General features: G+C 53.1%; 2 protein-coding genes across 2 annotated transcripts in view; one reads left to right on the forward strand and one right to left on the reverse strand.

The window, feature by feature from the left end:
- On the reverse strand, positions 1-4,436 carry WDR83OS (WD repeat domain 83 opposite strand). Its single transcript, XM_077261872.1, has 4 exons — positions 4,282-4,436; positions 548-653; positions 204-301; positions 1-123 (listed from the first exon to the last, which is right to left on the reverse strand). The coding sequence occupies exons 1-4, from the start codon at positions 4,329-4,331 to the stop codon at positions 57-59; spliced, it is 321 nt and encodes a 106-aa protein (XP_077117987.1). The 5' UTR covers positions 4,332-4,436; the 3' UTR covers positions 1-56.
- The window catches only part of WDR83 (WD repeat domain 83), a 24,303-nt gene continuing 8,705 nt past the window's right edge, over positions 4,416-20,013 (forward strand). The window contains exons 1-8 of the mRNA XM_077261871.1: positions 4,416-4,552; positions 4,698-4,816; positions 6,840-6,960; positions 7,391-7,496; positions 9,151-9,199; positions 10,289-10,415; positions 12,097-12,164; positions 12,380-12,488. Coding sequence (XP_077117986.1) covers positions 4,714-4,816; positions 6,840-6,960; positions 7,391-7,496; positions 9,151-9,199; positions 10,289-10,415; positions 12,097-12,164; positions 12,380-12,488 — 683 coding nt within the window. The 5' untranslated portion in view covers positions 4,416-4,552; positions 4,698-4,713. The remainder of the gene's footprint in view (positions 4,553-4,697; positions 4,817-6,839; positions 6,961-7,390; positions 7,497-9,150; positions 9,200-10,288; positions 10,416-12,096; positions 12,165-12,379; positions 12,489-20,013) is intronic.

The raw sequence follows: 20,013 nt of genomic DNA on the forward strand, positions 1-20,013 counted from the left end.
GTGCGGCATCAGCCTTTATTCTAAAGACAGAGAGTAACGAGGCGCCGGGACGGCCGTCACCACGGAGGAGACATGGGCTGCGGGTTCTGGAGATAAGACATGACGACGGCCGAGATCGATAACCTGCGAGGATGAAGAGCAAATAATTAAAGGGGAAGTGACATTTACCATTTAGAATAATGGACACCATCTCCCCCACTTACATGAAGCTGCTCATCATTTGCTTGGTGTCCTCAGAGCTGCGGGAATTGGCAAAGCTGATGAAGGAGCAATAGACGGCGATCCAGGCGCACCACTTCAGCTGCGGGACATGACATTATAAGTGTATAGTACCCATCTGTTCTTGGAGAACTACAACTCCCAGCAAGGCTTGACAATCTGATCCATGTACCCAAAACAGAAGCAAAAAAAACAGGACACGATCGACGGTTCCCCTGTACTCGAGCCTTCACTACGACTCCCAGTACAGGACATGCTGAGAGTTGTAGTCCTACCTCTCCCACATAAGCAGAGCTCATTGCCACGCATGTCTATAGGTTACACTCACCTTCAGCATCAGGCCGCACATACTGAAGATCATTCCCAGCAGGTTCATGTAGTCTGGGGTCGGGTCGTCCAGCGTGGGCGAGTTCTCCGAGGTGGGGGGCTTATACCTAAATCAGACATAAGGTGATTACTCATGTGACACTCGCTGTTATGGTCCAGAGTTAGGAGAACATAGCAGCGTTCTATAAACAGCGCCAACCTTGTCTGCATCTGGTGTGGACTTACAGCTGAGCTGCAATACCATACCTGGCCTGTGCACAGAGGGGGCGCTGTATTAGAAGAAAGCAGCCATGATTTTCTAATCCAAGATTGAGGCTTCAATGATAGGGGCCATACGATATCTGGGAAACATGGCCGCCTAGATAGGAAAGATGGAAACTAGAACATGCAGCACAGACACGCAGTATGGGGTCTCCCATAACATACACTGGGGTATTTGGAAGGTGCAGAGGGTCTCAGGGCTGCAGGTAGAAAGTTCTACTGTGATACCCATCGCCTCGCCCCTGCTGGAGACGGCTGATAACAGGGAGCAATAGATTGTGTTCCCTGCAGAGCAGATGGGCGATAGACATATTACATTACAGCCTTCAGTTCTGGGCTGCGAAAAAGCAACATGGAATCAAAAGATAAACCCGAGCCGGGATCAACTGTCCGATGACTCAGAGAAGCCGTGAAGCCCCCGGTGCTCGGCCGCGCGGAGGCTTAGATGGGATATACGTGTCCGCCCTATTCCCAGAATAGCAGGGTCACCCCGCCGCCGGATTATGTGTCCCTGGAGAAGGAGGTCATACAGATAAGGGGCAATTATACTGTGACGGGCGGGGATGGGACCCCCACACTGACTGCTGCACGCGGTAAAGAAGCAGCAGAAGTTGGCACAGAGCACCGGTCCCCCCACCCGCCACACAGAGCACCGATGCTGCGCCCCCAATTCCAAATTATGTATTTTTTTTTTACATTCTTACTTTATACATTTCATGTGATACCAAACTCCTGTACACACCGTGTCACTATGATGTCGGCTGCTGTTACTATAACACTAAAGGACCCCATAAATCCCAATGAGAGTCAGCACAGGGCGCTCCCTCCCTCCATATATCCACCATGGCCTCAGCCTGGTATGCCGGGGATCTCAATGAGGGCAGGAGAGTCAGTAATGGCTGCTTATCTGCGCTGAGAACAGGCAGATCGGACAGTGACCTGCGGCAGGCGTGATCCTTCCCTCTCAACATCAGCTGGGAAGCCACAAACTGCACAGGAGTCAACAGTGTGATGCAGCAGCAGCAACAAAGGCAAACAGTTCAGGGATGGAGTAAGAGAAGCGCAGCGTCTGGATCACGTGAAGTCATTCTCCCCCTCTACTCCTCCGTGGTCAGGCCGCATCTGGAATACTGGGTCCAGTTCTGGGCTAAACATTGTAAAAAAGACATCAAGAAACTGGAGCGAGTTCAGAGAAGAGCGACCAGGATGGTGAGCGGACTGCAAAGTATGTCCTACAAGGAATAGTTAAAGGATCTGGGACTGTTTAGGTTGAGATTGGTGCTCTGCACAGTGGGGCGGAGCTAGTGAACCTGAGATTGGGGGCGGAGCTGGGACCACCCTCTGCCCCAATCATCTATAGGACTGCGGAGAAGCAGAACGCAGCGCTCAGATATTCCACAGTCACACAGACTGGAGCAGAGGGCGAGTATGATCCCCAGTCCGCCCCCAGCCCCACCCCCGCCGTCCACAGCCCCCGCTCCCGGGTCCGCCCCCGCCATCCACAACCCCCGCTCCCGGGTCCGCCCCCGCCATCCACAGCCCTCGCTCCCGGGTCCGCCCCCGCCATCCATAGCCCCCGCTCCCGGGTCCGCCCCTGCCATCCACAACCCCCCGCTCCCGGGTCCGCCCCCGCCATCCACAGCCCTCGCTCCCGGGTCCGCCCCCGCCATCCACAGCCCCCGCCGTCCACAGCCCCCGCTCCTGGGTCCGCCCCCGCCGTCCACAGCCCTCGCTCCCGGGTCCGCCCCCCGCCGTCCACAGCCCCCGCTCCCGGGTCCGCCCCCGCCGTCCACAGCCCTCGCTCCCGGGTCCGCCCCCGCCGTCCACAGCCCCCGCTCCCGGGTCCGCCCCCGCCGTCCACAGCCCCCGCTCCCGGGTCCGCCCCCGCCATCCACAGCCCCCGCTCCCGGGTCCGCCCCTGCCATCCACAGCCGCCGCTCCCTGGTCCGCCCCCGCCATCCACAGCCCTCGCTCCCGGGTCCGCCCCCGCCGTCCACAGCCCCCGCTCCCGGGTCCGCCCCCGCCGTCCACAGCCCCCGCTCCCGGGTCCGCCCCCGCCATCCACAGCCCCCGCTCCCTGGTCCGCCCCCGCCATCCACAGCCCTCGCTCCCGGGTCCGCCCCCGCCATCCACAACCCCTGCTCCCGGGTCCGCCCCCGCCATCCACAGCCCTCGCTCCCGGGTCCGCCCCCGCCATCCACAACCCCTGCTCCCGGGTCCGCCCCCGCCATCCACAGCCCTCGCTCCCGGGTCCGCCCCCGCCGTCCACAGCCCTCGCTCCCGGGTCCGCCCCCGCCGTCCACAGCCCTCGCTCCCGGGTCCGCCCCCGCCATCCACAGCCCTCGCTCCCGGGTCCGCCCCCGCCATCCACTGCCCTCGCTCCCGGGTCCGCCCCCGCCATCCACAACCCCTGCTCCCGGGTCCGCCCCCACCATCCACAGCCCTCGCTCCCGGGTCCGCCCCCGCCATCCACAGCCCCCGCTCCCTGGTCCGCCCCCGCCATCCACAGCCCTCGCTCCCGGGTCCGCCCCCGCCATCCACAACCCCTGCTCCCGGGTCCGCCCCCGCCGTCCACAGCCCTCGCTCCCGGGTCCGCCCCCGCCGTCCACAGCCCTCGCTCCCGGGTCCGCCCCCGCCGTCCACAGCCCTCGCTCCCGGGTCCGCCCCCGCCATCCACAGCCCTCGCTCCCGGGTCCGCCCCCGCCATCCACTGCCCTCGCTCCCGGGTCCGCCCCCGCCATCCACAACCCCTGCTCCCGGGTCCGCCCCCACCATCCACAGCCCTCGCTCCCGGGTCCGCCCCCGCCATCCACAGCCCTCGCTCCCGGGTCCGCCCCCGCCATCCACTGCCCTCGCTCCCGGGTCCGCCCCCGCCATCCACAGCCCCCGCTCCCGGGTCCGCCCCCGCCATCCACTGCCCTCGCTCCCGGGTCCGCCCCCGCCATCCACAACCCCTGCTCCCGGGTCCGCCCCCACCATCCACAGCCCTCGCTCCCGGGTCCGCCCCCGCCATCCACAGCCCTCGCTCCCGGGTCCGCCCCCGCCATCCACAGCCCCAGCTCCCGGGTCCGCCCCCGCCATCCACAGCCCTCGCTCCCGGGTCCGCCCCCGCCATCCACAGCCCCAATCGTAGGGTCCTGGCCGGTTATCCTCTACACTTTGGATGGGGGGGCGTCATTTTTACTTGTAGGATTAACCCTTGCAGCACAATACGGGGTCCACCTTCCATTCAGCAGCCTCCATGTACAGGACGGATCCGTCCCGGACATAATACAAAAAAGTATAATGAGCAGAGCCGCCATACTGTCCTCTGGTACCATCCACAGGGGAGAACTGTCACTGTGTCATGTGACCACTGCAGCCAATCAGCGTCTTCCATCCAACTGCGCGCCCCTCCCCGCTTTAATAACTGCCATTAACCCCTCCGTCTCCATTCTGCCGCAGTATGTCCGCAGCAGCCCCGCACCGCCTCACCTCTGCACCTTGGCCGGCCTCCTGGGGTCGCTCCCGATATTCCCGGTCATGTTCTCTCCTTTCCGTGTAATAAGACAAATCTCCTGCTGATCAGGGAACTTCCGGCGCCGGGACAGGAAGTAAAGAAAAAGTCCGGACGAACCGGAAGTGCTTCCGAAACACGTGGTCTTGTTTACACCCGACCGGCGCGTAGGGTCACATGATCGGTTCAGCTGCTGCACGAACTACAAGACCCAGCGTTCTCTGCTGCTCCCAGAGACTCTGAATGAAGGTGAGCGGAGGACTACAAGTCCCAGCATAGTCAGAACGGTCTTCAGTACAGTCACCTCAGTTCTCCATAGTCCCAGATGGTAATTCTGCCCCCAGCTGTGTGATCCTGTCACAGCCATCACCTCTGTATCCCCCATTACTTACAGGAGCCGCTCCTGCGCCATGTCCTTCCCAGCACCTAAACCGAGACCCCCGGAGCTGCCCCGATACCTGCACCGCAGGCTGCTGTGTGCCCAGGGGGCCGTGCGGGCCGTGCGCTACAACGGTGAGTGCCCCCAACATCGCTATTGTCTGTCACCCCGACGACCTCGCTCCTCCCTGTTGTCTGTCGCCCTGACGACCTCGCCCCTTCCTCTCATCATGTCACCCCAACAACCTCGCTCCTCCCCATCATGATCTGTCCCCCAATTACCTCGATCCTCCTTGTTGTCTGTCACCCCGACGACCTCGCCCCTTCTCTTCATCATCTGTCGCCCCAACGACCACGTCCCTCCCCATCATCGTCTGTCTCCCCTGCGACCTCGCTCCTCCTCCGTCTCCCCTGCGACCTCGCTCCTCCTCCGTCTCCCCTGCGACCTCGCTCCTCCTCCGTCTCCCCGATGACCTCGATCCTCCCTGTTGTCTGTCACCCCGACGACCTCGCCCCTTCTCTTCATCATCTGTCGCCCCAACGACCACGTCCCTCCCCATCATCGTCTGTCTCCCCTGCGACCTCGCTCCTCCTCCGTCTCCCCTGCGACCTCGCTCCTCCTCCGTCTCCCCTGCGACCTCGCTCCTCCTCCGTCTCCCCGATGACCTCGATCCTCCCTGTTGTCTGTCACCCCGACGACCTCGCCCCTTCTCTTCATCATCTGTCGCCCCAACGACCACGTCCCTCCCCATCTTCGTCCGTCTCCCCTGCGATCTCGCTCCTCCTCCGTCTCCCCGATGACCTCGCTCCTCCTCCGTCTCCCCGATGACCTCGCTCCTCCTCCGTCTCCCCGATGACCTCGCTCCTCCTCCGTCTCCCCGATGACCTCGCTCCTCCTCCGTCTCCCCGATGACCTCGCTCCTCCTCCGTCTCCCCGATGACCTCGCTCCTCCTCCGTCTCCCCGATGACCTCGCTCCTCCTCCGTCTCCCCGATGACCTCGCTCCTCCTCCGTCTCCCCGATGACCTCGCTCCTCCCCCTCATCATCTGTCCCCCAATTACCTCGATCCTCCTTGTTGTCTGTCACCCCGACGACCTCGCCCCTTCTCTTCATCATCTGTCGCCCCAACGACCACGTCCCTCCCCATCATCGTCTGTCTCCCCTGCGACCTCGCTCCTCCTCCGTCTCCCCTGCGACCTCGCTCCTCCTCCGTCTCCCCTGCGACCTCGCTCCTCCTCCGTCTCCCCGATGACCTCGCTCCTCCTCCGTCTCCCCGATGACCTCGCTCCTCCTCCCTCTCCCCGATGACCTCGCTCCTCCTCCCTCTCCCCGATGACCTCGCTCCTCCTCCGTCTCCCCTGCGACCTCGCTCCTCCTCCGTCTCCCCTGCGACCTCGCTCCTCCTCCGTCTCCCCTGCGACCTCGCTCCTCCTCCGTCTCCCCGATGACCTCGCTCCTCCTCCGTCTCCCCGATGACCTCGCTCCTCCTCCGTCTCCCCGATGACCTCGCTCCTCCTCCGTCTCCCCGATGACCTCGCTCCTCCTCCGTCTCCCCGATGACCTCGATCCTCCCTGTTGTCTGTCACCCCGACGACCTCGCCCCTTCTCTTCATCATCTGTCGCCCCAACGACCACGTCCCTCCCCATCATCGTCCGTCTCCCCTGCGATCTCGCTCCTCCTCCGTCTCCCCGATGACCTCTCTCCTCCTCCCTCTCCCCGATGACCTCGCTCCTCCTCCCTCTCCCCGATGACCTCGCTCCTCCTCCCTCTCCCCGATGACCTCGCTCCTCCTCCGTCTCCCCGATGACCTCGCTCCTCCTCCGTCTCCCCGATGACCTCGCTCCTCCTCCGTCTCCCCGATGACCTCGCTCCTCCTCCGTCTCCCCGATGACCTCGCTCCTCCTCCGTCTCCCCGATGACCTCGCTCATACATGTTGTTTGTCACCCCGACGACCTCGCTCCTGCCCATCATCGTCTGCCACCTTGGCATCTCTCCTCCCTGTTGACTGTGTCCCTTTGGTGGGAGGAGCAGACTCCATGTTAGATAGCTCCTCCCTCCTGTCACCCTGTGGTGGGAGGGGCAGACTCCATGTCACATAGCTCCTCCCTGTTGGCTGTGTGACTCCCTGTGACCCTTCTCTCCTTGTGGTCGGCAGTGGACGGTAATTACTGTATGACGTGTGGCAGTGACAAGTCTCTGAAGCTGTGGAATCCGCACAAGGGCACCCTGCTGAAGACGTACAGCGGGCACGGATACGAGGTGCTGGACGCCGCAGGGTAACCGTCCGTCATTACAGGTCTTATAGCCGGGGGTGGTGTGAGGGTAACAGTGGATCCATTCTGGGATCTGTAAGATCCGCTGCTCCAGATCCCCGATTGGTGTCCGTTTCTCACCTTGTTGCTGTCCGGTGATACAATCATTCCTGCTGACATCAGATGATAACGTCTTCAGGGTCTGATACATTGTAGTCAGCGTTGTCCGGAATCCCCAATGATTGCAGTCCACTATGAGGACCCCCGAACCCTGCAGTCGTCTGGTGGCGGCAGCACTGACTGCCCTCTCCTGGGGAGAAGTTGTATTACACTGTCTCATTGACCTTAATGTTCTTTCCTTGTATTGAATGGATGAGCGATGCTCCTAGTGTGGCTGCTTTGTGGCCCCCATGTGGGCTTTTTTAGTGGGTTTCTCACTTTATGTCTCTTTCAGGTCCTGTGACAACAGCCAGATCTGTTCCTGCAGCTCAGACAAAACCGTTGTCCTGTGGGATGTGGCGCAGGGTCAGGTGGTTCGGAAGTTTCGGGGACACGCAGGGGTGAGCGGTACTTTCCATTACTGGTGTAGTACGAGCCGCTAAATGACTGAGTTCAATGGAAGTGGAGTAGTCATCCCTGCCAGCCAATCAGGACATTGCCATTACTTTTCTAAAAACTTTGGTTGCTATGGGTGATTGCTCCACATCACTCAGTTATATTGGTGGCGGTGGATGTCCTCCCCTACTGTCCCGACGCGTTTCGTTTCAAACTCTTCAGGGGATATCATTGGAGTTGCTTTAACATGCCCGTCCAGCCGACGCTGCCATCCATGCAGGACATCCACCGCCACCAATATAACTGAGTACAACGGTTTATTATGGCTTGATGCGGGTGAGATCGTTCTTTATTATTTCTGCATAAACCAGCCACAACTGATGGATTCTTCAGTGGGCCTAATAAGGTTACGGAACAGTCTCGGGTAGACTGAATACTATGTAATTTTGGCAAGTCTGAATTCATTGTTGTACCCCAGACTGCAGTGTACAAATGTATACGGTTTCTACTGCTGTACTGGGACTATAAAACCTTTTAGTGGTGTTATGAGTTTAAGGTACCCGCTAGGTTAAAGTGGTGTTCCACACCTATGCTATAAGGTATCAGTAACCATAGAGGTTTTGCTCTGTCGGACCCTATTGAATATTTTTGAACAGGATACGATAAAATATCAGAGATCTAGGGTTATATAGATTTCTGATAAGGATCTACAGCGCTATTTTCACAGTTGTCTGTATGTTTGTTTGTATTACACATGGCAGCGAACAGCCGATGGCAGCACATCCTCCCCTGTACACGTGGCAGCGATCAGCTGATGGCAGCACATCCTCTGTACACGTGGCAGCGATCAGCTGATAGCAGCACATCCTCTGTACACGTGGCAGCAATCAGCCGGTGGCAGCACATCCTCCCCTGTACACGTGGCAGCGATCAGCTGATGGCAGCACATCCTCCCCTGTACACGTGGCAGCAATCAGCCGGTGGCAGCACATCCTCCCCTGTACACGTGGCAGCGATCAGCTGATGGCAGCACATCCTCTGTACACGTGGCAGCGATCAGCTGATGGCAGCACATCCTCTGTACACGTGGCAGCGATCAGCTGATGGCAGCACATCCTCTGTACACGTGGCAGCGATCAGCTGATGGCAGCACATCCTCTGTACACGTGGCAGCGATCAGCTGATGGCAGCACATCCTCTGTACACGTGGCAGCGATCAGCTGATGGCAGCACATCCTCTGTACACGTGGCAGCGATCAGCTGATGGCAGCACATCCTCTGTACACGTGGCAGCAATCAGCCGGTGGCAGCACATCCTCCCCTGTACACATGCCAGCAATTAGCCGGTGGCAGCACATCCTCCCCTGTACACATGCCAGCAATTAGCCGGTGGCAGCACATCCTCCCCTGTACACATGCCAGCAATTAGCCGGTGGCAGCACATCCTCCCCTGTACACATGCCAGCGATCAGCCGGTGGCAGCACATCCTTCCCTGTACACGTGGCAGCGATCAGCCGATGGCAACACATCCTCCCCAGTAATCATGGCAGCTGTCCTTTTTGGGGGTAGATGACTTTGAGTGTAACCTTCCGCCTCCACACACGATTTGTCGTGATACGATGGAGTTGTGACAGTGGCATCTACGTCTCTCTCTGCAGAAAGTGAACTGCGTGGCGTTTAACGAGGAGTCCACTGTAATAATTTCAGGTAACATCCATCTTGTTCCTTTGGTTGTGTGAGATTTTCTGCCCCTCCGGTTGCTCCGCTCTTACAGGCTTCTGTCCTGCGAAGAGCTGGGTGACGTGATATGGCGAGCGGGCGTTCTCCTGAGCACTGGGGGGCGGGGTGTCGTGATATGGCGGGCGTCCTCCTGAGCACTGAAGGGCGGGGTGATGTGATATGGTGGGCATCCTCCTGAGTACTGAAGGGTGGGGTGACTTGATTTAAACTGTAAAGCGCTGCGGAATATGTTGGCGCTATATAAAGATTATTATTATATGGCGGGTGTCCTCTTGAGCACTGAAGGGCGGGGTGACGTGATATGGCGTGCGTCCTTCTGGGCACTGAAGGGCGGGGTGACTTGATATGGTGGGCGTCCTCCTGAGCACTGAAGGGCGGGGTGATGTGATATGGCGGGTGTCCTTCTGAGCACTGAAGGGTGGGGTGACGTGATATGGTGGGTGTCCTTCTGAGCACTGAAGGGCGGGGTGACGTGATATGGTGGGTGTCCTTCTGAGCACTGAAGGGCGGGGTGACGTGATATGGCGGGTGTCCTTCTGAGCACTGAAGGGTGGGGTGACGTGATATGGTGGGTGTCCTTCTGAGCACTGAAGGGTGGGGTGACGTGATATGGTGGGTGTCCTTCTGAGCACTGAAGGGCGGGGTGATGTGATATGGTGGGTGTCCTTCTGAGCACTGAAGGGCGGGGTGACGTGATATGGCGGGTGTCCTTCTGAGCACTGAAGGGTGGGGTGACGTGATATGGTGGGTGTCCTTCTGAGCACTGAAGGGCGGGGTGACGTGATATGGCGGGTGTCCTTCTGAGCACTGAAGGGTGGGGTGACGTGATATGGTGGGTGTCCTTCTGAGCACTGAAGGGTGGGGTGACGTGATATGGTGGGTGTCCTTCTGAGCACTGAAGGGTGGGGTGACGTGATATGGCGGGTGTCCTTCTGAGCACTGAAGGGTGGGGTGACGTGATATGGTGGGTGTCCTCTTGAGCACTGAAGGGCGGGGTGACGTGATATGGCGGGCGTTCTCCTGAGCACTGAATGTCGCTCTTCTCTGATCTCTCAGGATCTATAGACTCTTCTATCAGGTGCTGGGACTGTCGATCCCGCAGACCGGAAGCCATACAGATCCTGGATGAGGCCAAAGACGGGATTTCCAGCATCAAAGTGTCTGACCACGAGATCCTGGCCGGGTGCGTCCCATTATCCTCCTTCCTTATGTCTGTCACCCTATAGTGGGAGGCGCAGGCGGTGACATTGCTCCTCTGTGTTACCCTATAGTGGGAGGAGCAGGCGGTGACATTGCTCCTCTGTGTTACCCTATAGCGGGAGGAGCAGACGGTGACATTGCTCCTCTGTTACCCTATAGTGGGAGGAGCAGACGGTGACATTGCTCCTCTGTGTTACCCTATAGCGGGAGGAGCAGACGGTGACATTGCTCCTCTGTGTTACCCTATAGCGGGAGGAGCAGACGGTGACATTGCTCCTCTGTGTTACCCTATAGCGGGAGGAGCAGACGGTGACATTGCTCCTCTGTGTTACCCTATAGCGGGAGGAGCAGACGGTGACATTGCTCCTCTGTTACCCTATAGCGGGAGGAGCAGACGGTGACATTGCTCCTCTGTTACCCTATAGCGGGAGGAGCAGACGGTGACATTGCTCCTCTGTTACCCTATAGCGGGAGGAGCAGATGGTGACATTGCTCCTCTGTTACCCTATAGCGGGAGGAGCAGACGGTGACATTGCTCCTCTGTGTTACCCTATAGCGGGAGGAGCAGACGGTGACATTGCTCCTCTGTGTTACCCTATAGCGGGAGGAGCAGACGGTGACATTGCTCCTCTGTGTTACCCTATAGCGGGAGGAGCAGACGGTGACATTGCTCCTCTGTGTTACCCTATAGCGGGAGGAGCAGACGGTGACATTGCTCCTCTGTTACCCTATAGCGGGAGGAGCAGACGGTGACATTGCTCCTCTGTGTTACCCTATAGCGGGAGGAGCAGACGGTGACATTGCTCCTCTGTGTTACCCTATAGCGGGAGGAGCAGACGGTGACATTGCTCCTCTGTTACCCTATAGCGGGAGGAGCAGACGGTGACATTGCTCCTCTGTGTTACCCTATAGCGGGAGGAGCAGACGGTGACATTGCTCCTCTGTGTTACCCTATAGCGGGAGGAGCAGACGCTGACATTGCTCCTCTGTGTTACCCTATAGCGGGAGGAGCAGACGGTGACATTGCTCCTCTGTGTTACCCTATAGCGGGAGGAGCAGACGCTGACATTGCTCCTCTGTGTTACCCTATAGCGGGAGGAGCAGACGGTGACATTGCTCCTCTGTTACCCTATAGCGGGAGGAGCAGACGGTGACATTGCTCCTCTGTGTTACCCTATAGCGGGAGGAGCAGACGGTGACATTGCTCCTCTGTGTTACCCTATAGCGGGAGGAGCAGACGGTGACATTGCTCCTCTGTTACCCTATAGCGGGAGGAGCAGACGGTGACATTGCTCCTCTGTTACCCTATAGCGGGAGGAGCAGACGGTGACATTGCTCCTCTGTGTTACCCTATAGCGGGAGGAGCAGACGGTGACATTGCTCCTCTGTGTTACCCTATAGCGGGAGGAGCAGACGGTGACATTGCTCCTCTGTTACCCTATAGCGGGAGGAGCAGACGGTGACATTGCTCCTCTGTGTTACCCTATAGCGGGAGGAGCAGACGGTGACATTGCTCCTCTGTGTTACCCTATAGCGGGAGGAGCAGACGGTGACATTGCGCCTCTGTGTTACCCTATAGCGGGAGGAGCAGACGGTGACATTGCTCCTCTGTTACCCTATAGTGGGAGTCTCATCACTTGGTGACTTCTCTTTTTCGGCCCTAGGTCTGTGGATGGGAATCTTCGTCGTTACGACCTGCGGGCGGGCGAGATGTGTGCGGATTATATTGGCAGTAAGTTCCCTGTTTATTTCCGGTCTCGGCACCCAACATGTGTGCAGCCATGTTTTATGCCTCCTACTAGCAAGCTCATGTCCTGAGGAGGAAGCATGGACAGTGTGATTACAGAGCGGACACCTCATACACAGGAGCGGTCACCGGGCTATGAGGGGATTACTAGTCAAGCATTTTTCCTATAGTGACCGGTTAATGTTGTTACTTTTCTATAGGCCCCATTACGTGCGTGAGTTTCAGTCAGGACTCGCAGTGTCTCTTGGCCTCCTCCCTGGATTCCTGCCTTCGCCTCCTAGATAAGGACACAGGAGAACTGCTCGGAGAGTGAGTAACATGCCCTCGCCGCGCCTCCACCATGGCCTTCGCCGCGCTCTCACCACGGCCCGGCCCTCGCCGCGCCTCCACCATGGCCTTCGCCGCGCTCTCACCACGGCCCGGCCCTCGCCGCGCCTCCACCATGGCCTTCGCCGCGCTCTCACCACGGCCCGGCCCTCGCCGCGCCTCCACCATGGCCTTCGCCGCGCTGCCACCACGGCCCGGCCCTCGCCGCACCTCCACAGCCCTGCTGCATAGCGGAGCTAAGGGAGTGAATTTGTGACACCTAGTGGTCGGCAGTAATAAGTAAAAGTTTGGACACTAGTGGTAAAAATGACTTGTTGGGAACAGGTAAGCAAGTTGAAGGTTACATGATCTCGAAAGGGCTAAAGTTAACGATGACACATTATTTTAGGCAGAATATTTTTTTTTTCACCTTTTACATTTTAAAAAGTGCCAAAAAAAAAATAGGCTGATGCAAAAGATTTTCCACCCACCCTTGGAGATTTATGTGCTCAGATAACTTTGACCAAGGTTTCAGACCTTAATTAGCCTGTTAGGGTTAAGGCTTGTTCACTATGATCGTTAGGAAAGGCCGGGTGGTGTACATTTCCCACATTCATAAAAACCCAGCCTCCTCTAACCTTATGCCAAAAAACAGCAGCCATGGGATCTTCTAAGCCGCTGCCTAGCACTCTGAAAATAAAAATAGAGGCCCACAAAGCAGGAGAAGGCTATAAGAAGATAAACACTTTGCTAAGTTGCCCTTTCCTCAGTTCGAAATGTAATTAAGAAATGGCAGTTACCAGGAACAGTTGAGGTCAAGATAAGGTCTGGAAGACCAAACAAAATTTCAGTGAGAGCTGCTCGTAGAATTGTGTCATGTCGGACGCTGTTCATACTAGGGCGTTTGACAGACAGCGGTAATTCCTTTTTTGTCCACTATGCGCTCAGTGGCGTCGGCTAGATTTTGTCTAGCTGGTCCGGGGTTAATTTAGCTGGTGCTCGGATTGGAAGCTGGGCCTTGCCCATTGCCTTTAAATTGTTCTTCTGAACATTGGGTGTCGCCGATTATAGCTTCTGTCTTGTGCTTGGTTATCTCAGTCTGGAGTGGTGGTCTAGGAGAAGGAGTATCGTATCTGGTGGTGTATTTCCCTTTGTCTTATTTTCCTCCTTCCTATATTTGTATTTGTTTTGCCCTGTGCACTTATTGTGTATTCCTGTGTGACTGCGGCGTGGTGTATATTTTCCGTTATCCTTGTCTGTGCTAACTGTGGGTATTGGTTAGTGGTCTCTTCACTGGGTGGTGGGTGGTGGTTTCAACCAGGGGTTGTAACAGGAGACAGGGTGAGGATGGAGGCCCAGACATGCACACCATCAGTGTAAACTCTGGGAGAGGGTCAGTCAGGGTTTCCCAGAGTTGAGGGAGATCGCAGGGGCCCGGGTTATTAGCTCTTGCCTACCTAGGCTTCCCATGACATTATAATCGGCCAACATTATTTGAATTCCATGGATCCCATGACTTCCATAACCCGCCAGTTGGAGGCGCTGTCCCTACAGGTCACTGAGTTGAGGGGGGCAGTGCAGCAACAGGGACTAGCTGTATCTAATGTGCAAGCTGGAGCGGCAGGTAGAGTTGCTGAGCCTAAGTTTCCTTTGCCTGAAAGGTTTGCTGGGGAACGCAGTAAATTTGTTACTTTTCGTGAAGCTTGCAAACTTTATTTTCGTATGCGCCCGATCTCCTCAGGTAATGAGGCTCAGCGTGTGGGTCTGGTGTTGTCATTACTAAACGGGGATCCTCAAGCATGGGCGTTTTCTTTGCCTTCTGATTCTGCTGCATTTAACTCAGTGGAGAGTTTTTTTTCTGCTCTTGGACACATTTACGATGATCCTGACAGAATGGCTCTAGCAGAATCTAAGATACGCGCTATTCGACAGGGGGAGCGTGTTGCAGAGGATTACTGTTCTGAATTTCGCCGCTGGGCGGTCGACACACAGTGGAATGATCCCGTGCTGCGGAGTCAGTTTATTCATGGGGTTTCTGGAAGGGTTAAAAAAGCCCTCCTGATGTACGAGACTCCTGCTTCTCTAGATTCCGCTATGAGTCTGGTTGTTCGCATTGATCGCCGTTTGCGTCAGGGGGAGCCTGAGACGCTGCCTATGGGAGAGGGTTTAGGTTCACGTGTGGTAGCTGCAGGTGAGCCCACGGAGCCTATGCAAATCGCAGGGGTGTCACATGTTAAGCGTCGAGCCCCTGTGCTCAGGAAGCACAGGGGCTCGACCACAGCTGAAAACCCTGATTTTTCCTCGCAGTTGATAGAGCTGGAAAAACTATATACAAGAAATGAAAATCTGGTGGAATAATACCACATTGCAAAATTACTTGGCTAAAGACATGGTCCCACGAGGGTTAAGAATTAAAAAAATATCCACTGTGATTTATTCTGATGATTTCAAAAATGAGTGGAATCAGGTATTAACCAATTGTTCTCTGAACTTAATGAGACTGCTAATAAAATAAGATGAATCAAAGTTGGGCGAAATTCAAAAGAATATAGAAGAACTGAATATTTCTATTGACAAATATAAAGACTTATCGCAGTTTGAACCAGCATTAAGTAAAATGTAACAAAACATCGGGACATTAGAAACTGAGATTATGGCAAGAAAAAAACGAAAGTTTGAAAGAGATCTAAATGATTATGCCTCAGATAAAGTATATGATTGGGGCCAGTGGGATAAAATTTATAAATCCCCTAGATCTATACTTAAGACCAGCTCAGCATATAAAAAAACGATCAATAAACTGCAGGTGAACTTCACCTCATCTGATGCGGAATCATCAGATACTAACCTCAGTACATCGGACATTTCTTTGGAAAGTAATACGTGGGAAAACAGAAAAAGATCTTACAGACCATCAAAAAACGGAAGAGACGAGGTGGAAGAAAACATAAGAAAAATGCCAAGAATCTGCACCAGATACAAGGGAAAACGGAAGTAATAACGGAAAATAATGTAATTAATTTATCGTCGCAAGAATTATCCAATGATCAACTGGATGTCCTGTCCTTAGAATTAAATTTTAACCTATTCATGACTATATTGGATGTTAATAAATTTGTTCGTAACCTAACAGTGAAAAAACATTTTGCCATAAATAATGAAGAGACTACTACAAACAATAAAGACTGCATAATAAATGAATACGAACATATGGACTTTAAAGAACAACTTGCGCTTACCTGCTTACAAAGTTTATCTACGTCTGACATTGAAAATAGCATCAAAGATAATCAATCTGTAGCATTTAATACCAAGAATCCCTACTTGTACCCTATACAATCTAGGGTGGAATGTATGGACACATTCCAGGAAATGATCGAGAAAGATCTAAAATCATTAAAAGATGGTAAAAATAAAATAATAAAAAATATAATAATCTTTCATCCAATCATAAAAAAAGCCCTTATACAATTGAAAGAAATGAAAAACATTGTCATTAAAAGAAGTGACAAGGGGGGCACAATAGTAGTAATTAATAAGGAAGATTATAAAGACAAAATATTAGAATTATTAAATGATAATGAAACATGAAAAATTAAAGGGAGTGCAAATATATCTATAATGTGAACAATCCTTTTGTCGAGTCCCTCGTCTGGTACGGTAGATACATAGACGACACCCTAATTATTTGGGGGGGCGATGGGTCTGCCGTATCAGACTTTATTGAATACATCAACAAAAATGAATATGGTATCAAATTTACCCATAAATGGGACAATCATCAAATTTCTTTTCTAGATTTAGCTTTAGTGGGAACTATTAATCAAGTCATAGGCTGTAAAACACACTTGAAACCTTTAAGTGGAAACACTATATTACATGCCAGAAGTAGTCACCCCAAGCACACCATCAAATCTATCCCGGTAGGTGAAAATACAAGATTGAAAAGAAATTGCAGCGATGAAATGGAAAGAAAAAATGAATTTGATAATTTAAGAAATAAACTACAAAAACGAAAATATCCCAGATGGACTTTGGACAGGGCACAACAAATAGTGAACAACAAATCCAGAGATGTAGACAGTAAGAAGGCAAAAATAAATAGAAAGAACAAACCATATGTTTGTTTCCAACATAGTAGTCAATTTAATGAAATTAAAAGCATAGTCTTAAAAAGATTACCTATCTTATTGGAAGATGATAGCCTTGCAGATATCCTAAAAGACGGCTTAAATGTAGTAGCCAGGAAAGCACCATCTATTGGTAGTTCCATTTCCCCGAACTGCTTTATTCATCAATCTGTATCCGAAACATGGCTGCAGTGTAGGGGTTTTTATAAATGCGGTACTACTGCTTGCAGTACTTGCCGTAATGCAAAAACTAACAATACCTTCCAGAATACAGAAGGAACGAAAACATATCGAATAAAGGAATTTGCTACTTGCCATTCTGGAGATTTCTCAATGATGACAATACAGGGGATCGAAAGAACAAAACTTTCCCAAAGGGGAGGGGACATAAAAAGAGAGGCTTTCTGGATTTATAACCTACAAACGAGATACCCCTTTGGCCTTAATAGAAAAAACGAAATTATTTATCATTATGCTTAAGAAATTTATTCATTGCTTAAAAGTTCTCTATTTCTTTTTAGTTTTTATTTTTTGTTTATAGCTGATTTGATGTTTTGGTTTATTTTAGTGTTTAATGAAATAAATGTATGTATAGGACCTGTGAAAGCAGTCAGGTGACTGATAGCGTTAATACGATTGGTCCACTGACACCATGTAGTATTTGTTAGAACTTTTACTGAACTAGGACCTGTGAAAGCAGTCATGTGACTGACAGCTACAATTAGATTGGTCCACTGATACTATATAGTATTTGTCAGAACTCACATTAAACCAAGCATGGATTAAGATCGGATAAGATCGAAACGCGTCGCTCTCACTGCAGCATTCGCAATTATGCAAGGATATGATTTTAATGGAAAAATAAAGTATCGACATTTTAAGGAGCTGGAACACCCTTTTTTTTTCTTCAGGAAGCAGGGAGCCTGTTTTTACTGCCGTAAAACTGGTCATTTTAATATTTGTCCTCTGCTGTCTAAGGAAAAACGCAACGGCGGAAAACTTCTAAGCTCAGAGGGTGTGGAGGAGACCAATCTGAGATTGTGTATGTCCTCCATGATGGTATCTCAGTGCATGCTCCCTGCCAAAGTTATTGTCGCTGGCAGAGAGCTGCCAATCACTGTGTTTGTGGATAGTTGTTCTGCCACAAATCTCATTGATGATGAGTTTGCGCGCACTGCTGGTTTTAGGATCGAAAAACTGTCTCATCCTATCCGCGTGGTCACCATCAATGCTGCTCCTCTCTCACAGGGGGAGATTACTGAATTTGTGGCTGAGGTGAAACTCCACATTGGGTTTCTTCATTTCGAGCGGGTTACATGTAAGGTGCTCAGGAATCTTCCTGCTCAGGTGGTTTTGGGTTTCCCTTGGTTGTCTATACACAACCCGGTAATTGACTGGAAAACTCAGGACATAATTCGGTGGAGCGAGTTCTGCCAGGAGAATTGCCTGGCCATATGTGTGGCTGCAGTGACTTCAAGCGTTCCGGAGTCACTTCTGGATTTTGTGGATGTGTTCTCTGAGAAGGGTTGTTCAGAGTTGCCACCACATCGCTCCTATGACTGTTCTATCAGGTTTAAACCAGGGGCCAAGTTGCCTAAAGCAAGGATGTTCAACATCTCCGGTCCGGAGAGACAAGCGTTAAAGGATTACATTGCTGAAAGTTTGAGCAAAGGGCACATCAGGCCGTCATCCTCACCAATGGCAGCAGGGTTCTTCTTCGTAAAGAAGAAAGATGGCGGATTACGCCCGTGTTTGGATTTCAGGGAGTTGAACCAGATTACGGTTCGTGATCCATACCCTATGCCACTAATACCAGATTTGTTCAACCAGGTGGCAGGTGCTAAGTGGTTTACCAAGCTTGACCTCAGTGGGGCGTACAACCTCATAAGAGACCGTGAAGGTGATGAGTGGAAGACGGCTTTTAATACCCCTGAGGGTCATTTCGAAAATTTGGTGATGCCGTTTGGGTTGTCTAACGCACCTGCAGTGTTCCAACATTTCATCAATGATGTGTTCTCGCATGTTTTGGGGAAATTCGTTTTCGTGTACCTAGATGACATTCTCATATATTCTTGTGACCGTGATGCTCATTTAGATCATGTCAGGCAGGTGTTACAGCTTCTCAGAGAGAATAAGCTGTATGCTAAACTTGAGAAATGTGTATTTTTTGTTCAAGAGTTGCCGTTCTTGGGTTATATTGTGTCTGCTTCTGGTTTTAAAATGGACGCCGCTAAGGTGCAGGCGGTGCTGCATTGTGAACGTCCTGATAACCTGAAAGCACTTCAGCGGTTCCTTGGGTTTTCTAACTACTATAGGAAATTTATCAAGGATTTTTCCATCATTGCTAAACCGCTAACAGACATGACTAAAAAGGGTACCAATTTCTCCGTTTGGCCTGAGGCTGCTGTGCGCGCATTTGAATTTCTTAAGAACAGTTTTGTTTCAGCCCCCATTCTTGTGCAGCCAGACGTATCGAAACCCTTTGTCGTGGAAGTCGATGCGTCTGAGGTTGGTGTGGGGGCGGTACTATCTCAAGGCTCATATTTGAGTGGTTTACGTCCGTGCGCCTATTTCTCCAAGAAACTGTCGTCCGCCGAACGTAACTACGATATCGGCAACAGGGAGTTGTTGGCAATCAAGTTGGCCTTTGAGGAATGGCGACACTTCTTGGAGGGGTCGGTTCATCAGGTAACTGTTATTACCGACCATAAGAATCTGCTGTATTTGGAGTCAGCCAAGCGTCTGTCCCCCAGGCAGGCTCGCTGGGCATTGTTTTTCACGCGGTTCATCTTTGTTGTTACTTACAGACCTGGGTCTAAAAACACTAAGGCGGATGCTCTGTCCAGGTGTTTTCCGGGGGGAGACCCTCGGGAAGATCCGGTACCCATCCTCCAAAAGGGTGTTGTGGTTTCGGCTCTCACTACCGAGGTTGAGGCTGAGATTGCCGAGGCTCAGGAGGAGGTACCATCTGAGCTTCCCATCAACAAATCTTTTGTACCGCTTCATCTCCGCCTAAAGGTGTTGGCGGAGCACCATGATGCTGTCCTGGCTGGCCACCCAGGGGTTTGGGGTACTTTGGAGTTACGTCGGTTTTGGTGGCCCAAGATCCAACAGGATGTGGTCTCATACGTGTCAGCTTGTACCACGTGCGCTAGGGCTAAGACGCCCCGCTCCCGTCCTGTTGGAACACTACTTCCTCTCGAGGTACCTAGTAAGCCATGGACGGAGATCTCCATGGATTTTATCACTGACTTGCCCTCCTCAGCTGGGAACACAGTCATTTTGGTGATTGTTGATCGGTTCTCAAAAATGTCGCACTTTGTGTCTTTGCCTTCGTTGCCTAACGCTAACACTCTTGCTCAGGTATTTGTGCAGGAGGTGGTCAGACTTCATGGAGT

The sequence above is a fragment of the Ranitomeya variabilis genome, chromosome 5, assembly GCF_051348905.1.
Source record: "Ranitomeya variabilis isolate aRanVar5 chromosome 5, aRanVar5.hap1, whole genome shotgun sequence".
NCBI classification, from domain to species: domain Eukaryota; kingdom Metazoa; phylum Chordata; class Amphibia; order Anura; family Dendrobatidae; genus Ranitomeya; species Ranitomeya variabilis.